The sequence below is a fragment of the Chiloscyllium plagiosum genome, chromosome 9 (genome assembly GCF_004010195.1).
Source record: "Chiloscyllium plagiosum isolate BGI_BamShark_2017 chromosome 9, ASM401019v2, whole genome shotgun sequence".
Taxonomy (NCBI): Eukaryota; Metazoa; Chordata; class Chondrichthyes; order Orectolobiformes; family Hemiscylliidae; genus Chiloscyllium; species Chiloscyllium plagiosum.
The window spans coordinates 39,798,926-39,823,128 of NC_057718.1; the positions used below are offsets into that span (position 1 = coordinate 39,798,926).

The 24,203-nt window shown below is 40.3% G+C and overlaps 1 protein-coding gene across 7 annotated transcripts in view; it reads right to left on the reverse strand.

Annotated features, from left to right (window-relative positions):
- Positions 1-24,203, reverse strand: part of mark1 (MAP/microtubule affinity-regulating kinase 1) — a 214,747-nt gene that overhangs the window by 104,474 nt on the left and 86,070 nt on the right. Inside the window, exon 4 of one of the 7 annotated variants that reach the window (XM_043695773.1) lies at positions 23,802-23,945. The exons of the other annotated variants lie outside the window; for them this stretch is intronic. Coding sequence (XP_043551708.1) covers positions 23,889-23,945 — 57 coding nt within the window. The 3' untranslated portion in view covers positions 23,802-23,888. Of the gene's footprint in view, positions 1-23,801; positions 23,946-24,203 lie in introns of those variants that run through there. 7 annotated transcript variants of the gene reach the window in all.

Below are 24,203 nucleotides of genomic sequence, written 5' to 3' on the forward strand. Positions count from 1 at the left end.
AGCTCCTGACCTCATTATGGCCTTGGTTCAAAACATGGACAAAAAGAGCTGAATTCAAGAGGTGAGAGTGACAGCGACATCCCTTGAGATCAAAGCTGCGTTTGACTGAGTGTGGCATCAAGGAGCCCTAACAAAACTGGAATCAATGGGTATTAGGGGACAAACTCTCCGGTGACTGGAATCATACCTAACACACAGCAAGATGGTCTTGGTTGTTGTCATCTCAGCTCCTGGACATCTTGGCAAGAGTTTCTCAGGGTGGCTTCCTAAGCTCACCACCTTCAACTGCTTCATTAATGACCTTCCCTCCATAAAGGTCAGTAGTGGGAATGTCCATAATGTTCAGTGCCATTCGCAATTCCTCAGATACTGAAACAATTCATGTACAAATGCAACAAGATCTGGACAACATCCAGGTTTGGGCCGAAAAGTGGCAAACAACATTCAGCCTTCAAAAATGCCTGACAATGACCATCTTCAATAAGAGACATCTAACCACCTCCTCTGTCATTTAATTGTGTTGCTATCATTGAATCATCCACTAACAACACTCTGGGGGTTACCATTACAGTGATACAGAATAGAAACATATTCTTCGGTCCAACTCATCCATGCCAAGCAGGTTCCCCAAACTAAACTAGTCCCACTCACCTGTGTTTGACCCACATCCCTCTAACCTTTCCTATTCATGCACCTGTCCAAATGTCTTTTAAGTATTGCAGCTGTATCTGCACTTACCAGTTCATCTGGCAATTCGCTCACCACCCTCTGTGTGAAAAGGTTGATCCTCAGGTCCCTTTTAAATATTTCCCCTCTCACCTTAAACATATGCCTTCTTGTTTGGACTCCCCTACCCTAGGGGAAATACCTTGGCTATTCACCTTATCCATGCCTCTAATGATTTTATAAACCTGGATGTAGGTTTGTTCACTGAGGTGGAAAGTTCATTTTCAGAAGTTTCATCAACATACAAGGTTACATCTTCAGTGAGCCGCCAGACGAATCACTGCTGATGATTCCTTCTTTCTATTTATATGTTTGGGTTTCTTTGGGCTGGTGATGTAATTTCCTGATCTTTTTCTCAGGGAGTGGTAAATGGGATCCAAGTCAATGTGTTTGTTGAAAGAGTTTCGGTTGGAATGCCATGCTTCTAGGAGTTCTGATGCATCTTTCTGTTTGGCTTGACTTAGGATAGATATGTTGTCCCAGTCAAAGTGGTGTCCTTCCTTACCTGTCTGTAAGGATACTAGTGAGAGAGGGTCATGTCGTTTTGTAGCTAGTTGGTGTTCATGTATCTTGGTGGCTAGTTTTCTGCCTGTTTGTCCAATGTAGTGTTTGTTACAGTTCTTGCACGGTATTTTGTAAATTAGTTTTGCTTGTTGTCTGTATACGGTTTTTCAAGTTCATTAGTTGCTGTTTTAGTATATTAGTGGGCGACCATGATTCCAGCAAGCAAACCCACATCCAGAACCTCAATCCGAGCTATAAATTTTCTCAAAACTTGCTAATTTTATAAACCTCTACAAGGTCACCTCTCAACTTCCAATGCTCCAAAGTAAACTGTCCCAGCTTATCCAGCCTCTCCTTACAACTCAAATCTTCGAGTCAGGTAACATCCTTGAACCCTTTTCTGTATCCTTTCCAGTTTAATAACGTCCTTCCTATGAGCAGAAACTTAACTGATCCTGCCATATATATATGGCTACAAGAGCAGGTCAGAGGCTAAGAATGCTGCAGCAAATACTTCACATTCTGACTCCCCAAACCTTGTCCACCATTCACGAGGCACAAGTCAGGAGTGTGATGAATATTCCCCACTTATCTGCATGGGTGCAACTCAAACACACTCATGAATGTTAACACCATCAGGACAAAGCAGCCTACTTGGAAAAAAAAATTGTTAATCACCCTGTTCAGACATGTTATTACACATTTCTGGTGCAGGTGGGACCTGAACCCAGGTCACCTGGCTCAGTGCAGGGTCACTACCACTGTGCTACAAGAATACCTACTTGATTGGCACCACATCTACAAGCATCCCCTCCCTCTTCCACTGATGCTCCTTGGTTTCAGTGTACCTAGTGATATACTGCAGACATTCACCACTAATATACTGCAGACATTCACCACTAATTCTTAGACGGCATCTTCCAAACTCATGATCAGTTCCATCGAGAAGGACGAGGGCAGCAGATAGATGGGAACACCAGCTGCAAGTTCCCCTTCAAGCCATTCACCATCTTGATCTGAAAATATATCACCATTCCTTCAATGCTGCTGGGCAAAAATCCTGGAATTTCCTCCCTCATGGCATTGTGGGTCTACCTCCAGCATATGGACTGCAGTAGTCAAGGCTGTAGCTCACCATCACCTTCTCAAGGGCAACTAAGGACTGACAATAGATGCTAGCCCAGTCAGCGATGCCCACGTTGCACAGTGAATAAAATAAATTCAGGCTGAATGAAGGTTCCTCAAATGCCAGTTTTGGGACCTGCTTTTCCTGATTTATATATGCAGGAATTCAAAAGGACATTGACAACTTGGTGAAGTGGAGGGTTAGGTGCCAGATGAAATTCAATATGGTTAAGTACAAGGTAATGCACTTTAGGAGAAGTAACATGGTGAGACAGTATAAAATGTAAGATAGTGCTCTTAATGATATACAGGAGCAGAGAGACCTGAGAGTTTAAGTATCTAAGTATTTAAAGATGGCAGGATAAGTAGAGGGCACTGTTTATAACACATACAGTATTGTAGGTTTCATTAACAGGGGAATATAGTACAAGCTCAGGGAGGTTATGATGAACTTATATCAAACACTGATTAGGCCTTAGCTGGAGTATTATGTACAGTCACAGTGCCACAGAGTCATAGAGAAGTTCAGCATGGACACAGACTCTTCGGTCCAAATCATCCATGCCAATCAGATATCCTAAATTAATCTAGTCCCATTTACCAGCACTTGGTCCATGTCTTCTAAACCCTTCCTATTCATGTACCTATCCAGATGCCTTTTAAATGTTGTAACTGTACCTTCCACCACTTCCTTTGTCAGCCCATTCCATACAAGCATCACCTTCTGCGTGAAAATGTTACCTCTCAGGTCCCTTTTAAATCTTTCCCCTTGCACCCAAATCTATGCCCTCTAGCTCTGGACTCCCCCATCCCAGGGAAAAGACCTTGTCTATATACCCTGTTCATGCCCCTCATAATTTTATGAACTGCTATAAAGTCAGCCTATAGCCTCTGACGCTCCAGGGAAAACAGCCCCAGCCTATTCAGTCACTCCCTATAGCTCAAACCCTCCAACCCTGGCAACATTCTTGTAAATCTTTTCTGAACTCTGTCAAGTTTGATAGGAAGGTTGTGAATATACTGCAGAAAGTTCAGAAGAGGTTCACAAAATAGTTCCAGAGATGAGGACCATCAGTTGAGGATAGATCAGAGCTCTGTTCCTTGGACAGGAGAAAGCCGAGGGGAAATTGTGAGGACTCTCGGCAGAGCAGATGGGGAGAAACAGCTCTTGTTCGGACAAAGATTGTGAACCAAAGGGCACATCATTCAAGTGTTTTGTAAAAAGAAGCAAACTGTGAAGCAGGGAAAAAAAAACTTTTTCAGACAGCCCGTGGTTTCACTGCCTGGGAATGTGATGGAGGCAATTTCAGTTGAGACTTTCTGGAGGGCAATTGATGATTATTTAAATCAAAACAAAGTGCAGGGTTAAAGGGGAAAGGGCAGTAGATTGGCACTAAGTCAGAATCATCAGTGCCAGTACAGACAGGAAAGGCACAATGGCAGCCTTCAGGGATTCTGAGATTCCAGTTGCTTGATTAAGAATACAAAAACTCTAACTTACATTTTTAGTATTATAAAGTCACCAACAACCAGTTTATTTTACAGTAGCATTACAACAATCATTCTCCTTATAAACTGGTGTACTTTCAGATGAATACTCAAATACCTCCTACTTTGTATCTCATTGGGACGCCATTAAAGTCCCATAGGCCTCCTGTCTCTCAGCATTTATCCACTTTTTGGAAGCTTCACTTACTAATAAAAATCTTCACTGGCTGTCTCTCTTTGCAACACAGTGATGTCAAGAGTATGGGTTTAGTTCCATACTGGGCGAGATTCCATCTTCTCAACTTTGATCCCTGCCTGAGGCATGATAACCCTCAGGTTGACCTCACCACCACTTGTCTCTCTCTGATGAGAGCGCAGATCTATGGTCCTCTGGGGCTGCGGCAACTTTATCTTTTATTACCATGTATCATCTTGGAGGCTATTCAAAATTGATAGCCTTATCTCCTAATAAGCTACAAAGAATTACAGACAGCAAACCTGGATTACATCAAACACATATTTCCTCAGCGAACTCATTATGCATCAATCATTTCGCGAGAATAACAAATGCCAACCAGTACAAGTAGAAGAACGTCTTGGGTTACCGAGGTACAATAGTTAAGCATACAGTGCTAACAGGGGAACATTCAGAAAAGTAGTGAAGAAATGGATATCTGGGAGCAGACTGACAAGTTTCATACAAGAGAAGAATGAATCTCACCCCATAATCTCAACCTAGAAACTACATTGTTGTTTACAGTGGAGAAAAACAGCTATTGAATGACAAACACAATTGGGATTTTGACTTTTAAAAAATTATTCCAATTAAAAGGATTTAAGTTGCAAATAGTTGGTTCATATGAGAGGATTAAATTTTGAGAGGCGCATCATGATCTATTGCCACAATTCACTTATAACAGGAAAAGTCCCACCATCAAGATTCCTTGCATTTTTACAAATGATTGATGTGTGTGTCATACGCCTGGTGCAACATTCCACTGCAGTTATCATGCAATCATATTCCATGCCAAATTTAATCTAGCTCCTGGGATAAGATCAAAATAATTTGCCAAATATATACCATTGAAAGACCAGCTACAGTGTTTATGTCAAATGTATTCATTTTAACAGGCACATTTTGTTTTACTAATTATTAGAGAAGCAAGATGTTGGAATTCCCCCATTACATAACCACTAATTTCAGAATACTGCCTTTTGCAAAGTGTAGTTTTGACAGAGCTCTTCACGAAACACAACATACTTTTACTGATCACAACTGTATATTTCAGTTTCCTCAATTCTATCACTTTGCACTATCCAAACAGTCTTCATTCAGGTAACTTTAAGCTAATGTAGAATATGTTGAAGTAACATTATGATCATTGAATGTTTAATAACTGAAAGAAAATCACCAAAATGCATGAAATTTTTCATCGGACATGCAGAATTGAAAATTAATCTCACTTTCTCCCTTCACAATAGCATTACACTTCACAACGTTAGCAGTGTTGTAATGACAGCTAGCTATGGCAAACATAGCTAAGTTCGGTACCCATAGGGAGGGCCTCAACCGGGACCTTGGGTTATTGTCACATTACAGGTGACCACCATTGCATTATACACACACACACAGACACTCCTACATGCACACAGACACACACACACAGGCATCCTCTCAGAGACTTAGACCACTCTACATTCATGCACACACATACGCACTCTCTCTCACAGGCACTCACAACCCCCCACCCCAGACACGCGCACACACTCCCATACGCACCCCCTCACAGACTTAAGACACTCTACACTCACTACACACACATATACACCCTCTCTCACACTCACAACCCCCAACCCAGACAGACAGACAAAGACCCACATGCACACACATATTTTGTGGGGTGAATTTGTACTTGCAGAGTTACATTGTACTTTGCTCAAAAACTGCATGAATTCATGTAAAACTCTGTTATCTCACTTTATAGATTAGAATCAATCTAAACATCATGGCATAGGCAGAGAACACAGAGTGCTAACACCTTCAACATATTGTCTAGCTGTCACCATTGTTACAGCTAACCTGAGAATGCAACTTTTAAAAAAAGGTTTTGTGATTTACACATGAAAGAAGTGAAACCATCATGGTATTCGAACAGATGAAAGACTCAATAGACAATCAAGGTATTTTTCAATTTATAATTTCAGTTACATCACACGGTAAATTTTTTCTATAAATTCTGTGCCTTAGAATTGTGTCCTCCACTATCACTTGATGAAGGAGCAGCGCTCCGAAAGCTAGTGTGCTTCCAATTTAACCTGTTGGACTATAACCTGGTGTCGTGTGATTTTTAACTTTGTACACCCCAGTCCAACACTGGCATCTCCAAATTATGGCAAACATGATGGATATTGTTGGTTTGTGCACAGGGAAAGATAACATCCATACAATTAAATTGGTTTTCAGAATTTTAAAAAGACGTTTCGAACAATACTAGCCTTTGGCAGCGAGGTGGCCTCAAGATTCATCAAGATATCTATACAAATGATATCTATACAAAATTAACTATAGTCTAAATACAAATTGTCTTCTGTTTAGCAAAATAATCTATTATTGAAACCAACCAAAGCTACTCTGCCACAATCAGAATTTGATCTCAAGAGCTGCCCTTTGTTTCTTCATATTGGTCTTGTTTCTGTAGGTTTTCTTTTCTTTACGCTGCTGAGCAGAACACCACATTCAAGCAAGGCATCCCACTTCTGTAAGAATACAACAGAAACCAATCTCATGTGGTTTGGCCAATTGATCAGATTAGCAGCCAGTTGTGAAGTCACACTAATGGTTACCTTGGAGATTCTCCTTAGCAGTTGGAGCAGAATAAATTGTATTGTGTAAAAGGGTGTAGGGAGAAAGTATATGAAATTTAGCAATTGAATGTACTTTTATATGTGCCTTAAATTCTTCAAGAACTAGGATTACCCAAAAGTAATTGGAATTTAATTGCATCTTGCAATGACATTGTAAAGATTCTAAAGTATTAATTGCATAGGCAGCAAGGCATGAAATCTCGGCAAACCAACCAGACTCTTCTGACCCCAGCTGACTTTAAAAAAAAAGCTATCAACAAGACAAGCAAAGTCAAATGATAGGCTTTTCTGGTTGTAGAAATCAATCTGTGCAGTCAGGATGAACAGGACTATAAAACATAATGGCTGTTCCTGTATGTTGCCTTACTTTTCTGCTACTAACAACAGTACTGGAGCAGTAGACTAAGAAATGCATAAGGCCATTTTATTTCGGTGTTCAATGTCAACGCTAGCACGGTTCATCGCCTCAATCAAGGTAACTACATCTGTTACTGCTGAAAATGCACTTCTGGTAATCACTAACACTGGCTGCTGACCGAACTGATCTCGTCCCCCAACAATTGAGTAAAGAGGTTGCACAAGATGCCTTCCCCCTGTTCATGTAAACCAATGTGGTGGTGTAGCTAGCTCAACTGGATGCAGATGTCTTTTAAATTTCTCTGATCATGATAAATTTATTTAAGAACCTGCAGGTCAACAAGTGCCTTAATTCTGAGTGTCCTTATTTTTTTCAGCCTAGATGAATTCTTCAACATATGGATCCATCATACTGAATTCATGTTGATTTTTAAACAGATTTAAAACTGAAGAGCAGTACAGAAATAATGTTGAGGTGCAAATGGTATCATGGAACTGTTAGTGCATTTGTTGGGACTGTGGTGACTGGACAGAATTGGTTGCTGATCAATAGAGTTCTAATGAACAATTTTTCAGTATCCATTTTGTCATATTCTTCAGCATATACACAGCTGTCTACATTCAATTACACAATACTTAGCTTAAATCAAATCAGTAGTGACCTGGTACTTGTATTTTAAAAGTACAACCTGCAAAAGATTTAAAGGAAGCTTGTATCTAGCTGCAAAAAATGGATGTATTGATCTCAATTGTTTTTTAAAATTGAAGAACTGGTTTTTGGTCATGACTTTCAAATTTCAACTTTTCAAGTATTCCTAATAAAAACATATTTACTCTCTCCTTAAGCTTATGCAGGATTTCCAAACTGAGAGTGCGAACCCAATATGTGATCAAGGATTAACAACTGGCTTTCAAACTCTCCCCTTCCCCAAAGGCAACAGTCACCACGACAGAGTTGGAACAAGACCTTAATAGAACTCTTGCAATGGGTCACTTCATAAAATCAACTCACTCAAAATAGATGTACGGAGGAATATTCTCAAGGCTCAGGAGACGGAAGACAAGTGGGAAGGAAGTGTCAAGTAGGAGATCTGGAGAGTTGGGAAGGGAAGCAGTGAGGAGGAGGTAAACTGAAAAAGCTAGATAGAGTCATAGAGATGTACAGCATGGAAACAGACCCTTCGGTCCAACCCGTATCCCAGCCCAATCTAGTCCCACCTGCCAGCACCTGGCCCATATCCCTCCAAACCCTTCCTATTCATATACCCATCCAAATGCCTCTTAAATGTTACAATTGTACCAGCGTCCACCACTTCCTCTGACAGCTCATTCCATACACGTACCACTCTCTGTGTGAAAAAGTTGCCCTTTGTCTCTTCTATATCTTTCCCCTCTCACCCTAAAACTATACCCTCTAGTTCTGGACTCCCCGATCCCAGGGAAAAGACTTTGCCTATTTATCCTATCCATGCACCTCATAATTTTGTAAACCTCTATCAGGTCACCCCTCAGCCTCCGGTGCTCCAGGGAAAACAGCCCCAGCCTGTTCAGCCTCTCCCTACAGCTCAAATTCCCAACCCTGGCAACATCCTTGTAAATCTTTTCTGAACCCTTTCAAGTTTCACAACATCTTTCTGATAGGAAGGAGACCAGAATTGCATGCAATATTCCAACAGTGGCCTAACTAATGTCTTGTACAGCTGCAACATGACCTCCCAAGTTCTGTACTCAATACACTGATCAATAAAGAAAAGCATACCAAATGCCTTCTTCACTATCCTATCTATCTGCAACTCCTCTTTCAAGGAGCTATGAACCTGCACTCCAAGGTCTTTTTGTTCAGCAACGCTCCCTAGGACCTTACCATTAGGTGTATAAGTCCTGCTAAGAAGATGATGAGGATTTTTGAGTTGGTCTTCAAATGCATAAACTTACAAGTCAGGAATGTAACCCACCCATTATTACATGCTTTGTTTTGGGAAAGTGACTTTCATTGCACATCTAGTATTTTGTATTTTAGGAATACATTAGGAGTGCTACTTGATATATATCGAAGCTTAGTTGGATCACCCTTGTCATACTGCATACAAATATGCTTCGCTTTCATAATCAATATCTGCATTTAAGTCCCAAAATATCTTTCAGAATAATTGCATCATAAAGAATCTATAGCTATCTTTTAAAATTCAATACATGGCCAAATTAAAACTTTCAAACATCCCAAGTGGCTCTCACTATCTTCTGGTGCATACCATTAGTTTGATTGATTCCTGTGACTTGGGATCAGGCGGGTATTATTGTATGTATTGTTCTAGAAGTTTTAAGGAGGAAGAGTGAGATTGTCACAGAATCATGCTATCAGCTTTGTTGCCAAATAAGGGAGAGACTTCATTGTCACAGAGAAAGTGAAGGAATTCTGCATTGCTGGCGATGAATCCAGACAAAGTTTAGAGCAGCAAACCCTCCCATGCCCTGCTCTCACATCTCTCTTCCCCTCCTCAGCACCCTGCTCTCCCTGAATCACCAACTCTCAAATCTCTCTGTCCCAGCTCCCCCAATTCTCACAACTCTCCCCCACCAATCCTTCACCCTCTCATTGATGCCACAGCAATTGAACAATATTGAAATTGAGTCACTGTGAAGCACAAATGAAAGTTTCCAGCACCAGATTTGCAAGCATACAGCCGGCATGGCTGTGCTGAATATTTTTTCTAATGCCCTGAAGAGAATTTTAGCTTCCAGTAAGCAATGTGAGAAAGTATTAACACAAATACCTATTGCACACTTGGTGCCATTGGACTCATTGAAATATTGCAATGTAACTGAAGACAGACGAACACTAAACTTTCCCCAGTTGCTGAGTCCTTTAGCAGAAGAAACCTCCAGCGTATATTAATGTTTGAACACTCATCTTGGTCACCCTGATATCGTTATAGGTCCATTGGAAATTATTCAAATTCTTCAACCAGAGGACAGATAGCACTGTGGGTAAACATTTAGACAGATTAGGAAGGCTGGAGAAAAAAACTTCATGTTAAGTCAAAAATGAGAGAAAGGGGACCAACAGGGCAAATAACTGGGACATTTAACTAGATACAAGCTCTAAATCATGACTTAGAAACCAATTCTGCTGCAGAGATACAGTGTCATTGCTATTACAAAGAAGGGATTTCAGTGCAGCTTGTCTGACAGTAAATGTCATAGGTTAAGGAATGTAGAAGAATACAAGACTAATTCAGTCCAAGAAATTGGGCCTTTTAAAAAAAATTTCTTCTTAGAATTAGTAAAATCAACTCATTCAAAATTAATACGCATAAGGCAAACTCAGCAGAGAAAGAGTTTTAATCTCTAGAAACTAACACAGACAGTCTTGGAAACACACAATTCTCTTGGCTCAGGCTTCCATTTCCACATCACTAAGTTGGTAAGAGCAGTTCCTTTCTGAACAATTACATAGATAAATGGGTATAAAGAATCAAAACTTCACTCAACTGGAATAGACTCGAGAGGGAGTTGACTGTTCTGATATCCTGAGTACCGGTCCTGTATTCATCAATTAGAAAAGATGATTGACATAGGGCACATTAACAGTCCTAGATATTAAGTCCACATTGGGGTGAGTGTGTGTGTAAGTACGAGTGTGAGTGTTGTGTGTGTGTGCATGCAAATGCGTGCGTGTGTGGGGGGCAGGTTCTTACTTTGGGTGGCATTGTTCGACAGACAGCTGCTTTCTTCAGATGGACTTGGAAAGATGGAGCAAGAGCCAGGGAAGCTGTTGAAAATTACACAAACTTAAGCCAACTGTCCCATCCTCTGAGATCAATGAACTGCCTTTTACTATCATGGCCTATAAACGTTCCTGTCTAATTAATGAATGCATCATATCTAAACTCCTCTTTAATAAATTTAAACCCTAACTGATGAAGAATCGTCTCCCTGTTTTAGCAATCAGTGGGCCCGGAATCCCAAACCTACAGGGTGTTTTGCCTCTAAATTTTGAAAGTTATGGAGTAGTGAGTCATGTAGCATACAAATATTGAGGTCTGAGAAACCTGTAGTAAAATTAAAGTGGTAACAATAGAACCTTATTTTAATTTTTTATAGATGAGGAGAAGTAGATTAGATTATGTAGTAAAGGCAATGAATTTTTACAATGTGTACTGGATTGTTTTCTAGATCTAGAAACTCAACCAGTGTGTTTTGGCTCTGAGGTGGGCAGGCCATATTGAATTTAATGCTGTGTAATGAGCATAATTAGTTAACAATCTCATGATAAAAGTGCATCTTACAAATAGTTTCATTACATTGTACTACGATCATTATGTTTTAAAAGGAAAAGGAAGAATTATAAATCGAGGTTTTACATTTAAGCAAGGCAATGTTTTGAAGGTAAACTGGGTTGAACAATTAGTGGGCTAAAGCTACAAACAATGTGAGGTATTCATTGAGGATTTGGCATGACACAAAACTAGTCCACACCCTAAAAGGCAACTGGCTTCACTTGTCTAGTTAAGCAACCACAGCCAACAAAAGAAGAAAGAGAGAATATCAATAAAAAAAGGTTAATATCGAGGGAAGGAAAAGGGGCCATCGAACAGTTGAAACAGCTATTGAAAGTAACAATGTTAGAAAGAATGTAATTAGGAACCAAAAGCAAACATGTAAAAATCTTCAAAGGACATAAAAACTGAAAGCAGAAGTTTTTTGAATAGATAAATAAAGAGGAAGTGAGGCTTGTAATTGGAAATGTCAGTCCATTAAAGATTGATGCAGCATGTCAACCATGTGCGTGAAGAAAACAGCAGATTCAATAGATTAGTACTATTCTCATAACTGAAGAAGATGGCAAAACACAAGGATTAAAGCAGAAGTGAACCAAAATAAATAAGCAACTGTTATGATCCGGCTGATGTTATTACTGGACAAGAGGTCAGGCAGCATTCCAGGAGCAGGAAAATCGACGTTTTGGGCAAAAGCCCTTCAATGGGAATGAGGCTGGAAGCCTAGGAGGTGGAGAGGTAAATGGAAGAAGGTGGGGCTGGGGGGAAAAGATGCTTATGGTGCGCCAGGTGGATAAAGGTGAGGGTAAAGGCGATATATCGGAGGGGAGGGTGGAGCGGATAGGTGGAAGGAAGGTGGACAGGTAGAATAGGTCATGAAGGCAGTGCTGAGCTGTAAGGTTGGAAGTGGATATGGTGGGGGGGGGGGGGTGCGAAGAGGGGAAATGAGGAAACTAGTGAAATCCACATTGATGCTATGGTGTTGGAGTGTCCGGAGGCAGAAGATCAGGCATTCTTCCTCCAAGCGTTGGCTGGTAAGGGAGTGGCGATGGAGGCAGCCCAGGACCTGCACGTCCTTGGTGGAGTGGGAGGGGGAGTTGAAGTGCTCAGCCACGGGGCAATGGGGTTGGCTGGTGTGGGTGTCCCGGAGATGTTCTCTCAAGTGCTCTGCAAGTAGGCATCCTGTCTCCCCACTTCCACACGTCATTTACCGTAGCCGTTGCTCCTGCTATGGTCTCCTCTACATTGGGGACACAGGATGCCTAGCGCTTCACAAAACATTTCCGGGACACCCACACCAACCAACCCCTCTGCCTCGTGGCTGAACATTTCAACTCTCCCTCCAACTCTGCCAAGGACATGCAGGTGCTGGGCCTCCTCCATCGCCACTCCCTTACCGCCGACACCTGGAGCAAGAACGCCTCATCCTCATGGCATCAATGTGGATTTTGCCAGTTTCCTCACTTCCCCTCCCCCAGCTTATCTCAGTTCCAACTTTCCAGTTCAGCACCGCCCTCATGACCTGTCCATCTTCCTTCCCACCTATCCGCTCCACCCTGCCCTCTGACCGATCACCTTTACCCCCACATCCACCCACCTATTGCACTCTCCGCTACCTTCTCCCCAGCCCCACCCCCTCCCATTTATTTCTCCACCCCAGAGGCTACCTGCCTCATTCCTGATGAAGGGCTTTTGCCCGAAACATCGATTCCTCGGATGCTGCCTGACCTGCTGTGCTTTTCCAGCACCACACCCTTTACTCAAATCTCCAGCATCTGTAGTCCTCACTTTCCTCTTATTACTGGACTAGTCAGATCCCAGAATGAAATCTAGATTGATAGGTAATATCACTGTTGTTTGTTTTTAACGGGGTGGTCTTTCACTGAAACATGCTGCAGATTTAGTTTTGAAAATAAAACAGAAGTTTGTCAAAGAAATGAGGATAAACTAGAATAAGCTAAATTATTCACAAATAACACAAGTTTGAAGATTTCAAACTAAAATACAATCTTATTATTTCCAACAGCCTCCCTTTATAGTACTCTCATCACAGATAATTCATCTCTATCATCTCGAAAGGGTTTAATTTAACTGTAACTTCAAGTCCCAGTCTTAAGAATCTATTGTCTGACCCCTGATTTAACATAGTTTTGACTTCCCCAGCTTCAAATAATGTCTTCAGGGTTTCAGCCAAACACATCTGGTCCAGAATTTTAAAACTAAAACTCTTACAGTGAGATGATCTGTTTCCTAACAGTACCAGTCCATCTCCTTTCATTAGGAGCAGATGTTTTACATGTGCAGCTTCAACCAAGATTTCTGCAAATCCTGAAACTAAAAAAGCTTTATTTAAGTCATGGATGTTAGGTCAAGCTAAAATAAAGTTCAGAATCTTCTAACAAAAGCTTGAAACACATCCCTGTTTATTCAGTTTGTTGGTAGAACTCTCCAACAGTAAATAAACCCCATTATTCTCCAGAAAATAATTCTCTAATACTATTCTTTTAAAACCAATCATTACAGCTACAGAAATGCTGACAAGTTAATCATTGAACCCCTTTATAGACACAGAGCAAACTAACATACCACTATTCAGATTCTGGAATCTAAAATTATATTAAAATCACATGGTGATTTAAGTTTGATCGAAGGGACTCCATATGGGTATATAAAAGACAGGATGTATTTGATTAATCTGGTCAAATTTTCAAGGCGACTAGGAGCATATGGGTTTGACTAGCCAATAGACAAGATAATGATTTCATGCTGAATACAGAATTGTTCCCATGTCAGTATCTTTAAGTCCACAGTATTTTTCTTGCATTCAAGAAAAAAATCCACATACTTCACAATTTCTTATCTGATATCGTCCACAATTTTTCATAAAGACTTTGTTTGAAAGAAAAAATGTTCTACCTAGCTAGATGCATTAAAAACTCCTGCATACTTGAGTCAGAATCAGAATTTGTATGCTCTGTTTACTACCCATAAGCAGTATGTTTTGTATGAAGCAAGTATCTGTTTTCACACCCTCAGAATATGGGAATCAACTAAATAGTTTGAGCAGCAGGATTTTTTAGCATTTAAAACAAACCAAGAAAGTATGTTATTTTTTCTCACTCATTTACCCGATTTAGTTGGCTCAGTTGAATGGATGGTTGGTTTATGATGCAGAGTGATGCCAATAGCATCAGTTCAATTCCCATGCCTAATGACATCCCCATGTAGGTCCTGAAGAGTCTTCACAAGGCGTACATGGAAAAGCTGCTTTCTTTAGTGGGCACATAGACAACTTGGGGAAGGGGGGGGCGGCGGTTGTGGGCACTGTTCTAAAATTAGGGCTTGCCCTTTTAGAACTTCGATGAGGAGAATTTTCCCTCAACTTTGGAACACACTGTCTCAGAAATGGTGGTGGCGGGGTCACTGAATAGTTTTAAGGTGGAGTAGGTAGATTGTTGTTAGACAAGGGATTCAAAGGAATTATCAGGGATAGATGGGAATGTGGAATTTGGAATCCAGGATCTCACTGAATGGCAGAACAGTTCTGAAGGGCTTATTTTTGTTCCTTATTTCTGTGTTTGCATGCGAATGGTATTGGTAAAGAGTGCTGAGGAAGATCTTAGCTATTATTCAACAATGTTCAACGCTGTGCAATTAGAAGGCATAGGTTGCAATATGAAGCTCAAAGATGGGAAGACTTGTATAAAATTCAAGTTAAATCATCATAGTATCTGACACAACTTGCTCTAGAAACAAGTGTGTGGATTTCATTTTCGACCAGAAAGCCACGACACCCAAAAAATAACAATGGCTACATATCCAAACTTTGCACTGATACAATTTAACAAATTATTTATAGCACTGGACAAAACTTATGTCTGAATGGAGGGAATCTGCTATATAGCAGAACCTAGAATTTAGGAAGATTAGAGTTGCCATTACCATTTCAGTTATACTAGGTCGTTGCCAACACAGCATACCAGCCACTGTTTTGCAAGAATAAAAATAAAAATAATTGATAGGTTGGGGAGGACCATGCCCTTAAGTTATCCAAATGTGAGAGATTAAGCAGTTCTTTCCACTGCATTCCTTCTTCTGTCCTGACACTGATGAACCCAGGGAGTATGATGCCAGCTTCTGTGGTGGTACTGATTTTCTGTACAACTTCAAAAGGAAGCTGGGATCATTTTGTGGCTAGTACAGAGAAGTGTTTCAACATTTAACACAGAGTGACCGCCTGGGAACTGGGACTGTTTTAATTATCCAAGGGATATAATTTAGATAAATGTGAGGTGCTGCATTTTGGAAAGGCAGATCAGGGCAGGACTTATACATTTAATGGTATAGGTCCTGGGGAGTGCCCCTGAACAAAGAGACTTTGGAGTGCAGGTTTATAATTCCTTGAAAGTGGAGTCACCGGAAGATACGATAGTGAAGAAGGCATTTAGTACGTTTTCCTTTACTGGTCACAGCATCAAGTATAGGAGTTCAGAGGTCATGTTGCGGGTGTACAGGAAATTTGTTAGGCTACTTTTGAAATACTGTGTACAATTCTGGTCTCTTTTCTATCAGAAGGATGTTGATAAGATAAGGCTCAAAACAGATTCACAAGGATTTTTCCAGGGTTGGAGAGTTTGAGCTATAAAGAGAGGCTGAATAGGCTGGGGATGATTTCCCTGGAGCATCGGAGGCTGAGGGGTTTTAGAGGTTTATAAAACCATGAGGAGCATGGACAGGCTAAATAGACAAGATCTTTTCCCTGGATTGGAGGAGTCCAGAACTAGAGGGCAAACGTTTAGGGTAAAAGGGGAAAGATATAAAAAGGGACCGAAGGGGCAACTATTTCACACAGTGTGGTAGGTGTTTGGAATGAGTTGCCAGAAGACGTGGTGGAGGCTGGTGCAATTACAACATTTAAAAGGCATCTGGATGGGTATATGAATAGGAAGGATTTAGAAGAGATATGAGCCAAGTGCTGGCAAATTGGACAAGATTAGTTTAAGATATCTGGTCTGCACGGATGAGTTGGACCAAAGTTTTTGTTTCCGTACATCTCTATGACTGTAAATAGATTTTCCAACTTTGCCCATGCTTTTCCCCACTGAGGCATTTGGCCTTCCCGAGGAATCCCCAGGCCACTGTGTGGATAGGTTGTGTCTTGTCATGGTTGTCCAAGCATCAATTAATACTAGACAGGAAAAAAAACAAGGTGGTATATCCATTTTGAATGTTCGTACAACGGGGGAACCAATTATTTTCTTGACTTTTATGCGATGGGAATCTTCCCACAGAATGCAAACGAACCTGTCACTGCTTTTGAATTCTTATGACTGATACAATTAGAATTACTGTCATATTTATGGCACTGTAAATATATTGAATAGTTTAAAAAATCCTAAGACTTCAACCTGTAAAAAAATTATTTCTAATAGAATGCTCGATCATAATTAATCGTGAAACCACTGTGTATTACAGATACTTTAACATAGTTTTTTGACAAATATTTCACATTGATTTGTGACCATCTGTGCAATGTGACACTGCACCCCACTAATCCCCTTTGTTTCTTGTCCAATATACAAAACCAATATACCGCTTATCTCACACGGATGACTGCAGGTCATATAATTTAAAAAGAAAACTTGCATTTATATAGTGCACTGGTACAGCAAGACACTGGGTGCATTTAAAAGGCCATCAGATTATTTGCTCCTTCTACTGTGGCCTATCAGAACCAATATACTTCAAATGCTTGATGACATTACGGCATTATTTCCACTGTAGCCTCTTGCACAATTTCTTTTCCTCTTGAATCAACCTAGATTCATGGATGGTTTCGCAAAACAAAATCCCTTTCACACCTAAAATAACTGGCAGTTTCAAAAAGGCAACCAGCTCAATGAAGCAGGGAAGGCACACACCAACAGATGCTCTACAAGTTAGTTTGCTGAAAATTCAACACGCCAATTGCAGTAGAATTGCCTCTGTACCTGGATACTGTAGTACTTAAGTGACACTTAAGAAAACAATATCCAAAACTGTTCAATTACCCAGAATTGCCAATTCTTTACACGTCAAGATAAAATACAAATTTGGAAACATTTGCTGATAAATGAGTAACTATGTTCATATATTTACATTTACTACAAAATGTGTTCCAGCAAAATTCATTTTGTAAATGTTCACAGCCTTGGAATGCACAAAACATGATTTGCATTATTGCTTCCTGGTCAGTACTTAATGAGTCAGGCTGGTGAGCAGCTTTGTGTACTGGCATTCCAGTTCATTGAGTGGTAAAAAATACATTTATGGCCAAGGTTGCACAGAATCAGGTGAATAGTAGTGGCCGGAGACTCACTGACTAATACAGGTGGGTCATAAACAATGTATTTAGTTTTGTCCATGCCGTTTCAAAGAGCAAACCCCATAACTGACACATTCAGATTTGCTGCATTTGGAACAGTCCGCCCAAATTAACAATGATCTCTCAATTGCAGTAATTGCCTCTGGAAATCACATCTTTCTGTCGCACAGTGACAGACCAATGTTGACATTGCGATGATGCTGCTCTTGCAACAAGGTTATGCTGTCCTTGGCTTTCTTTTTTCCCCCAAAGGGGTTGTAAAAGATTCTGAAAAGTCGAGGTTTGAAGGGTTTTAGGGCCATTTTGATTATAGCTAACAGATGCTGCCTCAGGAAAAAAGGCTTTCAAGATTTAAAAAAATTATACAATGAAAGCTGAGTGGCCAGTTCTCCCAGCTCAGCTTTTCTCTGGTTTGGTTTGGTTTTAGCAGTCTGGCTGTTCACTGAAAGCAGTCAGTTTTGATGCTGCTGGCCCAAGAGCGAACTACATGGAAGGAGGTGTTCCATGCTGGATCTCTCTGCCATCTCTCTCTCTCTCTCTCTCTCTCTCCCCTGCAAGACCCTGTCTTTTGTTTTATCTTTTTTGCCAAGAGGATTGTTGCAGGATTTAGGAATATCAACATTCAGTTGTGGCAGTTGGTTGGATTTTCAGACAGGTTAAGTTATTCTATATTCTGTTCTCTTCTGTTTGCGTTTCATTCGGTAATCTTGTAAATAAATTCTGTATTGTTTAAAACTAATTGGTTTGGCCAGCTGCATCATTCTTGGAATATCCACTTTATACATGCTTAAAACTACCAAAGTTAGGGTCTAGGCTAGTTTCTTGAAATGTTTTAAGGGGGTCTGGCCTGGTCTATAACAACATGCATAACCTAAACGCCAGACAAAAAGGTCAAATAATAGAACAAGGAGAAAGTGAGGGCTGCAGATGCTGGAGATCAGAGCTGAAAAGGGCTTATGCCTGAAACGTCAATTCTCCTGTTCCTTGGATGCTGCCTGACCTGCTGCGCTTTTCCAGCAACACATTTTCAGCAAATAATAGAACAAGCAATGCACCACCTACTGAATCAGGTAATTGCTAAAATACCTAAATACCAGTACCTAAATAGGATTGAACTGAATCTAGAAAGTACGTGTGTGTCACTGTGTGGGAGAGCGGGGGTGGGGGTGTGCACAGTTACAAAATATTTATCATTTCATGTGATATGATCATTTTTAATGTGCACTTGTGATATGCAATCCAGTAACTTATTGACATTGTAACATTCACATGATATCAAGAAACAGCCAGAGGCATTGGAAACCGCAAATGCTATGGGTCCTGACAATATTTTGGCAATTGTACTGAAGATGTGTGCTCCAGAACAGGTCGTTCCCTTAGCCAAGTTCTTCCAGTATAATTACAACTCTGGCATCTACCGTCAATGTGGAAAGCTACCAGGTATGTCCTATACACAAGGCATAATGAACCCAACTGGATCAACTATCACTCTCTCAGTCTAATCTCCATCATCAGTAAAGTGATGGAAGGTGCCTTCAACAGTGCTACCAAGCAGCATCTGCTCAACAGTAACCTGCTCAGTGACATCCAGTTAGGGTTCTGCTAGGGCCACTCCGTGACTGACTTCATTAGAGTCTTGGTCTGAACATGAGCAAAAGGATTGAATTCTAAAGGTGAGGCCAGAGTGGTGCTTCTTGACATCAAGATCGCATCTAGAAAAAAAACTGGAGCCAATGGGAATCGGGACAAAACTCTTTGCTGGTTGGAGTTGTACCCAGCACAAAGGAAGGCAGTTGTTGGAGATCAGTCACTGAGCTCCAGGACATCTTTGCAAAGATCCTCAGGATAGCATCCCATGCCCCCTCACACCTTAAAGGGAATCACCAATGACCTGCCCTCTATCATAAGGTCAAAAGTGGGGATATTTAATAATGATTGCACAATGTTCAGCACCATTCACCACTCCTCAGAAAATGAAGCAGTCCATGTCCACACAGCATGACTTGGGACAATATCCAAAAAATGCCAAGTAATGTCCATGTCACACAAATGCCAGGCAACGATAATCTCCGATAAGAGACAGTCACTCTAATCACTGCCCCTTGATATTCAATGGCATTGCTATCTCTGAATTCCCCACTATCACTGAGGATTACCAGTGACTTGCCATATAAATACAGTGTTGACAAGAGCAGGTCCAGTGGCGAGGAATACTGCAGAGCCACATACCTCCTGACTCCCCAAAGTCTGTTTACCATCTACAAGGCACAAGTCAGGATGGAATACTCTTTCTTGCTGATGAGTGCAGCTCCAACAACACTTCTGAAACTTGACATGATTCAGGACACAGCAGCCCACTGGATTGACACCATTTCTACTAAATTTCAGTCACTCCACCACTTATGCACAGTAGGAACAGTACGTAAAATATTTAAGATAGACTGCAGAGTTCACCAAAGATCATTAGTCAGTACGTTGTATTACCATTTGAACAGACAAGGGTAGTTGATATATTCCTGTCCAAGCCACTCACCATTCTCACTTGGATATATAACTACCATTCCTTCACTGTCACTGGGTCAAAATCCTGGAATTCCCTCCCTGATGGAATTGTAGGTCAACCTACAGCACACAGACTGCAGCAGTTCAAGAAGGCAGCCCACTACCACCTTAAGGGCAACCAGGGATGGACAATAAATCCTCACCAAGCCAGAAGCACCCACTTCCACAAGTGAAAAACCTTTAGCAACAGGATTGATGCTTGGAAAGTTTGGTCTTGCCTAGTAATAAGGGTAGGACTCTCTAGACACAGTTGATTGGTTACCTGATCAACATGTGGGCCAATGGATAGCAATTGTTAAAGAGTCAGTCAGTTTCCATGAAGGTGTGTTAGGAGCAGGGCGAGAGAGATTCACAAAGTTAAGATGCTATGTGAGAAGGCTCCATGCTGTTGGACAGTTAGGGGTCTGAAACCTGAGTGCACTTAACAGTTCAGTAGAGCTGAAGTGATGTAGTTTTGTAGTGACAATGGTGGTTCAGTGCAGCTGAGAGGGGTGGTGAAGGAAGCCCACAAGCAGTATTATTTGGTACAATTCTGGAAATGGGAGTTCTGAGCAAACTACGGATGTTGCCAGCCTATTCACGCAGAATCATTCATCTGTTCCCTGTTGCCGGGCTGCTACCATGTTAATGTAGTGAGATGCACTCTCAGGAGGAGAGATTGAGCAGGTAGATGTGAGCAGCCAATGGGGTATTTTATGTTTTAGAAACCTGACAATCAAAGAGACTTGCAGCCAAAGAAGGAGGAGGAATTCACGTCATTAGGTATTGTTGAAGAGTACTAATGATACATATTTGAAAATGCAGATTGGAAGTCTTGTCAAGTGGGAAAGATTTTAATGAGATTGATAATTCAGCATCAATAATGTTTGGTGGGTTGCTGATAAATCCATGGGGTCCATCTTGACCACATCTGCCACATGATGTGCTCTGTGGGGTGTTTGACTGAAGTTTGTCTTTAGCTTACATTCACATCATGTTAATTGTAGATGTTAGAATATGTATTGTATACAAATATAGTGAATTGTTTTAGTTTTGTGATCTTGTATCGTAAAGCTGACTTTTCTTGTTTAAAAACATGAAATTGAGGTTCTCTTTTCTTATTAAGTACCTTGGATTTCAAATTTCATGTAATTTAAAACAACAAAAGCTCTTGGCCCCTAACCAAATTTTAACATAATTTGGAAGTTGCATCAGGAAATGTAACACTTAGTAGACTTTACAGATACTAAATGGTATATAGACAATACAGATCCAAGTTCAATGGATTCAGATTTCCTGTCAGAACCAAATCCAATGGAGCACCATCACGTAAATTAATAAATCTGTCGAGAAGCTTCTGAATTCAAATTGTTCAAACATCCATAATTAAAGGCGCAACTGTGTGATCCATGGACTTGCATATTTGGCTGGTGAGTATTTGTAATTTAAATTGCACAGAATAAACAATGCCATTGATTTTACATTCACAAATCAACTTAAGTGGCCAAGACAGTAAAACATTTATCTTTTGAGGTTGTTACAGCAAGATTGCTTCCATTTTAATATTAATGATTGCAGGACCATGGGATAAAAAGCATAATTTTCCCTATTTCTGAGGGAAAGAATGGCACATAATGTTTAGGAGGATAAAACTTGATATCGAAATTGAGGATTTGACATGAAGTTGGAGGTGATAATCAATGATCTCCAAAGGTTCTACCTTTCTTTTGTTTATTCATTCACAGGAAGAGGGGATCACTGGCTAGGCAGCATTTATTACCCATCCCCAATTATCCAGAGGACAGTTCAAAGTCAACCACACTGCTGTGGGTCTGGAATCACATGTAGATCAGACCAGATAAGGATGGCAGTTTCTTTCCCTAAAGGACATTAGAGAACTAGATGGGTTTCCCCAACAATCGACAATGGATTCATGGTCACCATTAGATTCTTAATTCCAGGCTTTTTTTTTAAATTGAATTCAAATTTCCTGCTCTGACAGGTTTTGAATCCAGGTCCCCAGAATATTATCTGGGTTTCTGGATTAACAGTCCAGCGATAATACCACTATACCATCACCTTCCATTGTTTATTAATGGAATTTCTCTGGTACATATCTCTGGTATCAAATTTGAAGTAAATATTATCCACTCCCCAATTCATTATTTCCTGAGTGGAGAATATGTGATACACTTATTTATCATATATAATATGAATGATTACTAACAGGAGGTTACTTTCATGAATTCAGACTGCCATATATTTGCATTCTCTAAGTGGAACGAGGGCTTTGTTTTTATGGGACTTGGCTCAGTGTTCTAATCTTACTTCTATGTCACCAGGCCACAATAATAACATGATCAAGACTGAATCTTTTAAATTTCTGAAGATGGGAGAAGTTAACATAAGTTAACAAAAGAAAGACTTGCATTTATCTAGCAAGGATAGATCTAGCAAAATCCAAGGACATTGCAAAATATTTTACAATGAATGAAGTGCCTTTGTAGTGTAGTCACTACTGTGAGAAAGAACATACAAGGTGTAGTTTGGGTCAGATTGGTTCCACAGTAATCTGAAACATGTACAGTAACCAATGTGATCAGAGCCTAGAGTTCAAAACAAAGGCCATCCACAACAATCCCATTTGAGTGGGTTGACTTGCTTAATTTCTGCCTTATATTCCAGGAACAAAACCACTTTCCCTCTGCTGCTTTCTACAGCTGGGCACTGTGTGCAGCTCCATGGAAAAGAGAGAAGTTGTCTCGTTTTTTGACTATATCAGTTGTATATATCAGAATTGACAAACAAAATCTACTCTACACAGCAGCTCCGACACCATCTGTGGAGAACATGATTTGAAAGAACTGAAACCAACATGCGCATTCTAAAAGATGAGAGACAGTAAACAATCCAGGTAGTTTTCGATACATAATTTCAGTTACATCACACTGTAAACTGTTGCTATAAATTCTGTGTCTTAACAATCTTATACTCCACAACCACCTGATGAAGGAGCAGCACTCCGAAAGCCAGTGCTTCCAAATGAACCTGTTGGACTATAACTTGTGATGTTTAAATCTGTGGAGAAAGAGTTAATATTTCAGGTCTGTGACCTTTTATCTAGAAAACTAGAAATGCAGTAGGTTTTGTGTAGGTTAAAATGATAGGGCGAGGACAAGGGAAAAAAGGGAACATCAATGATAGGATGGAGGACAGAAGAGATTATGGTGCAAGATCAAAGGGAATGGCAATGGGGCACGTAAGGAAACCAGAGAAGCGTGCAGACGTTGTGTGAATTGCAGGAACCTGAAAAACTGTCTTGAAATCCTGAAAAACGTAACACAGACTTTCCCTTTTACTTTTTGCTAAATACAACTATATTAGTTACTTTTTCAATTTCCAATAAAAGATCACAAATCATATTTGTTAACTTGGTTTCTCTGTCCACAGTTTGTGTCCAACCCATTAAACATTTTCAGCTTTCACAATACTTGGCTTTGGTGCATGAAAGACAGTTTTTGTTTGGTCATGTGCTCACTTTATTCGACTGTTCATTCAATGGATGCTTTTTCCTCACGAAACAGTCCACCAAACTGTTTATCACTTGCTCTCTGGGGAAGTGCACAAGGAGTATCCGATTACCATATGAACCACTTTGCATCTGATTTTGGATTCACAGTGCAATATTGGATTTCCTAAGGAAAAAAAGGGTCCTGAAATGTGACAAATGATAAGATTGCTGCAAATACCTGTTACATTAAAACAAAACTGCACAATGAGGTGCCATTTTTGTTGAATCTCATCAGATCCCAAAAAAATGGATGGATCATAAACTTAGGTAATAAAGAAAACCTTGGACTAGTCACAAAAAGTAAATTTTGTAACAAAAATATAGAACTGTAAAGAAAGACTGGATTCGCGTGTCTATATTCACTGGAGCTTTGAAGAATGAA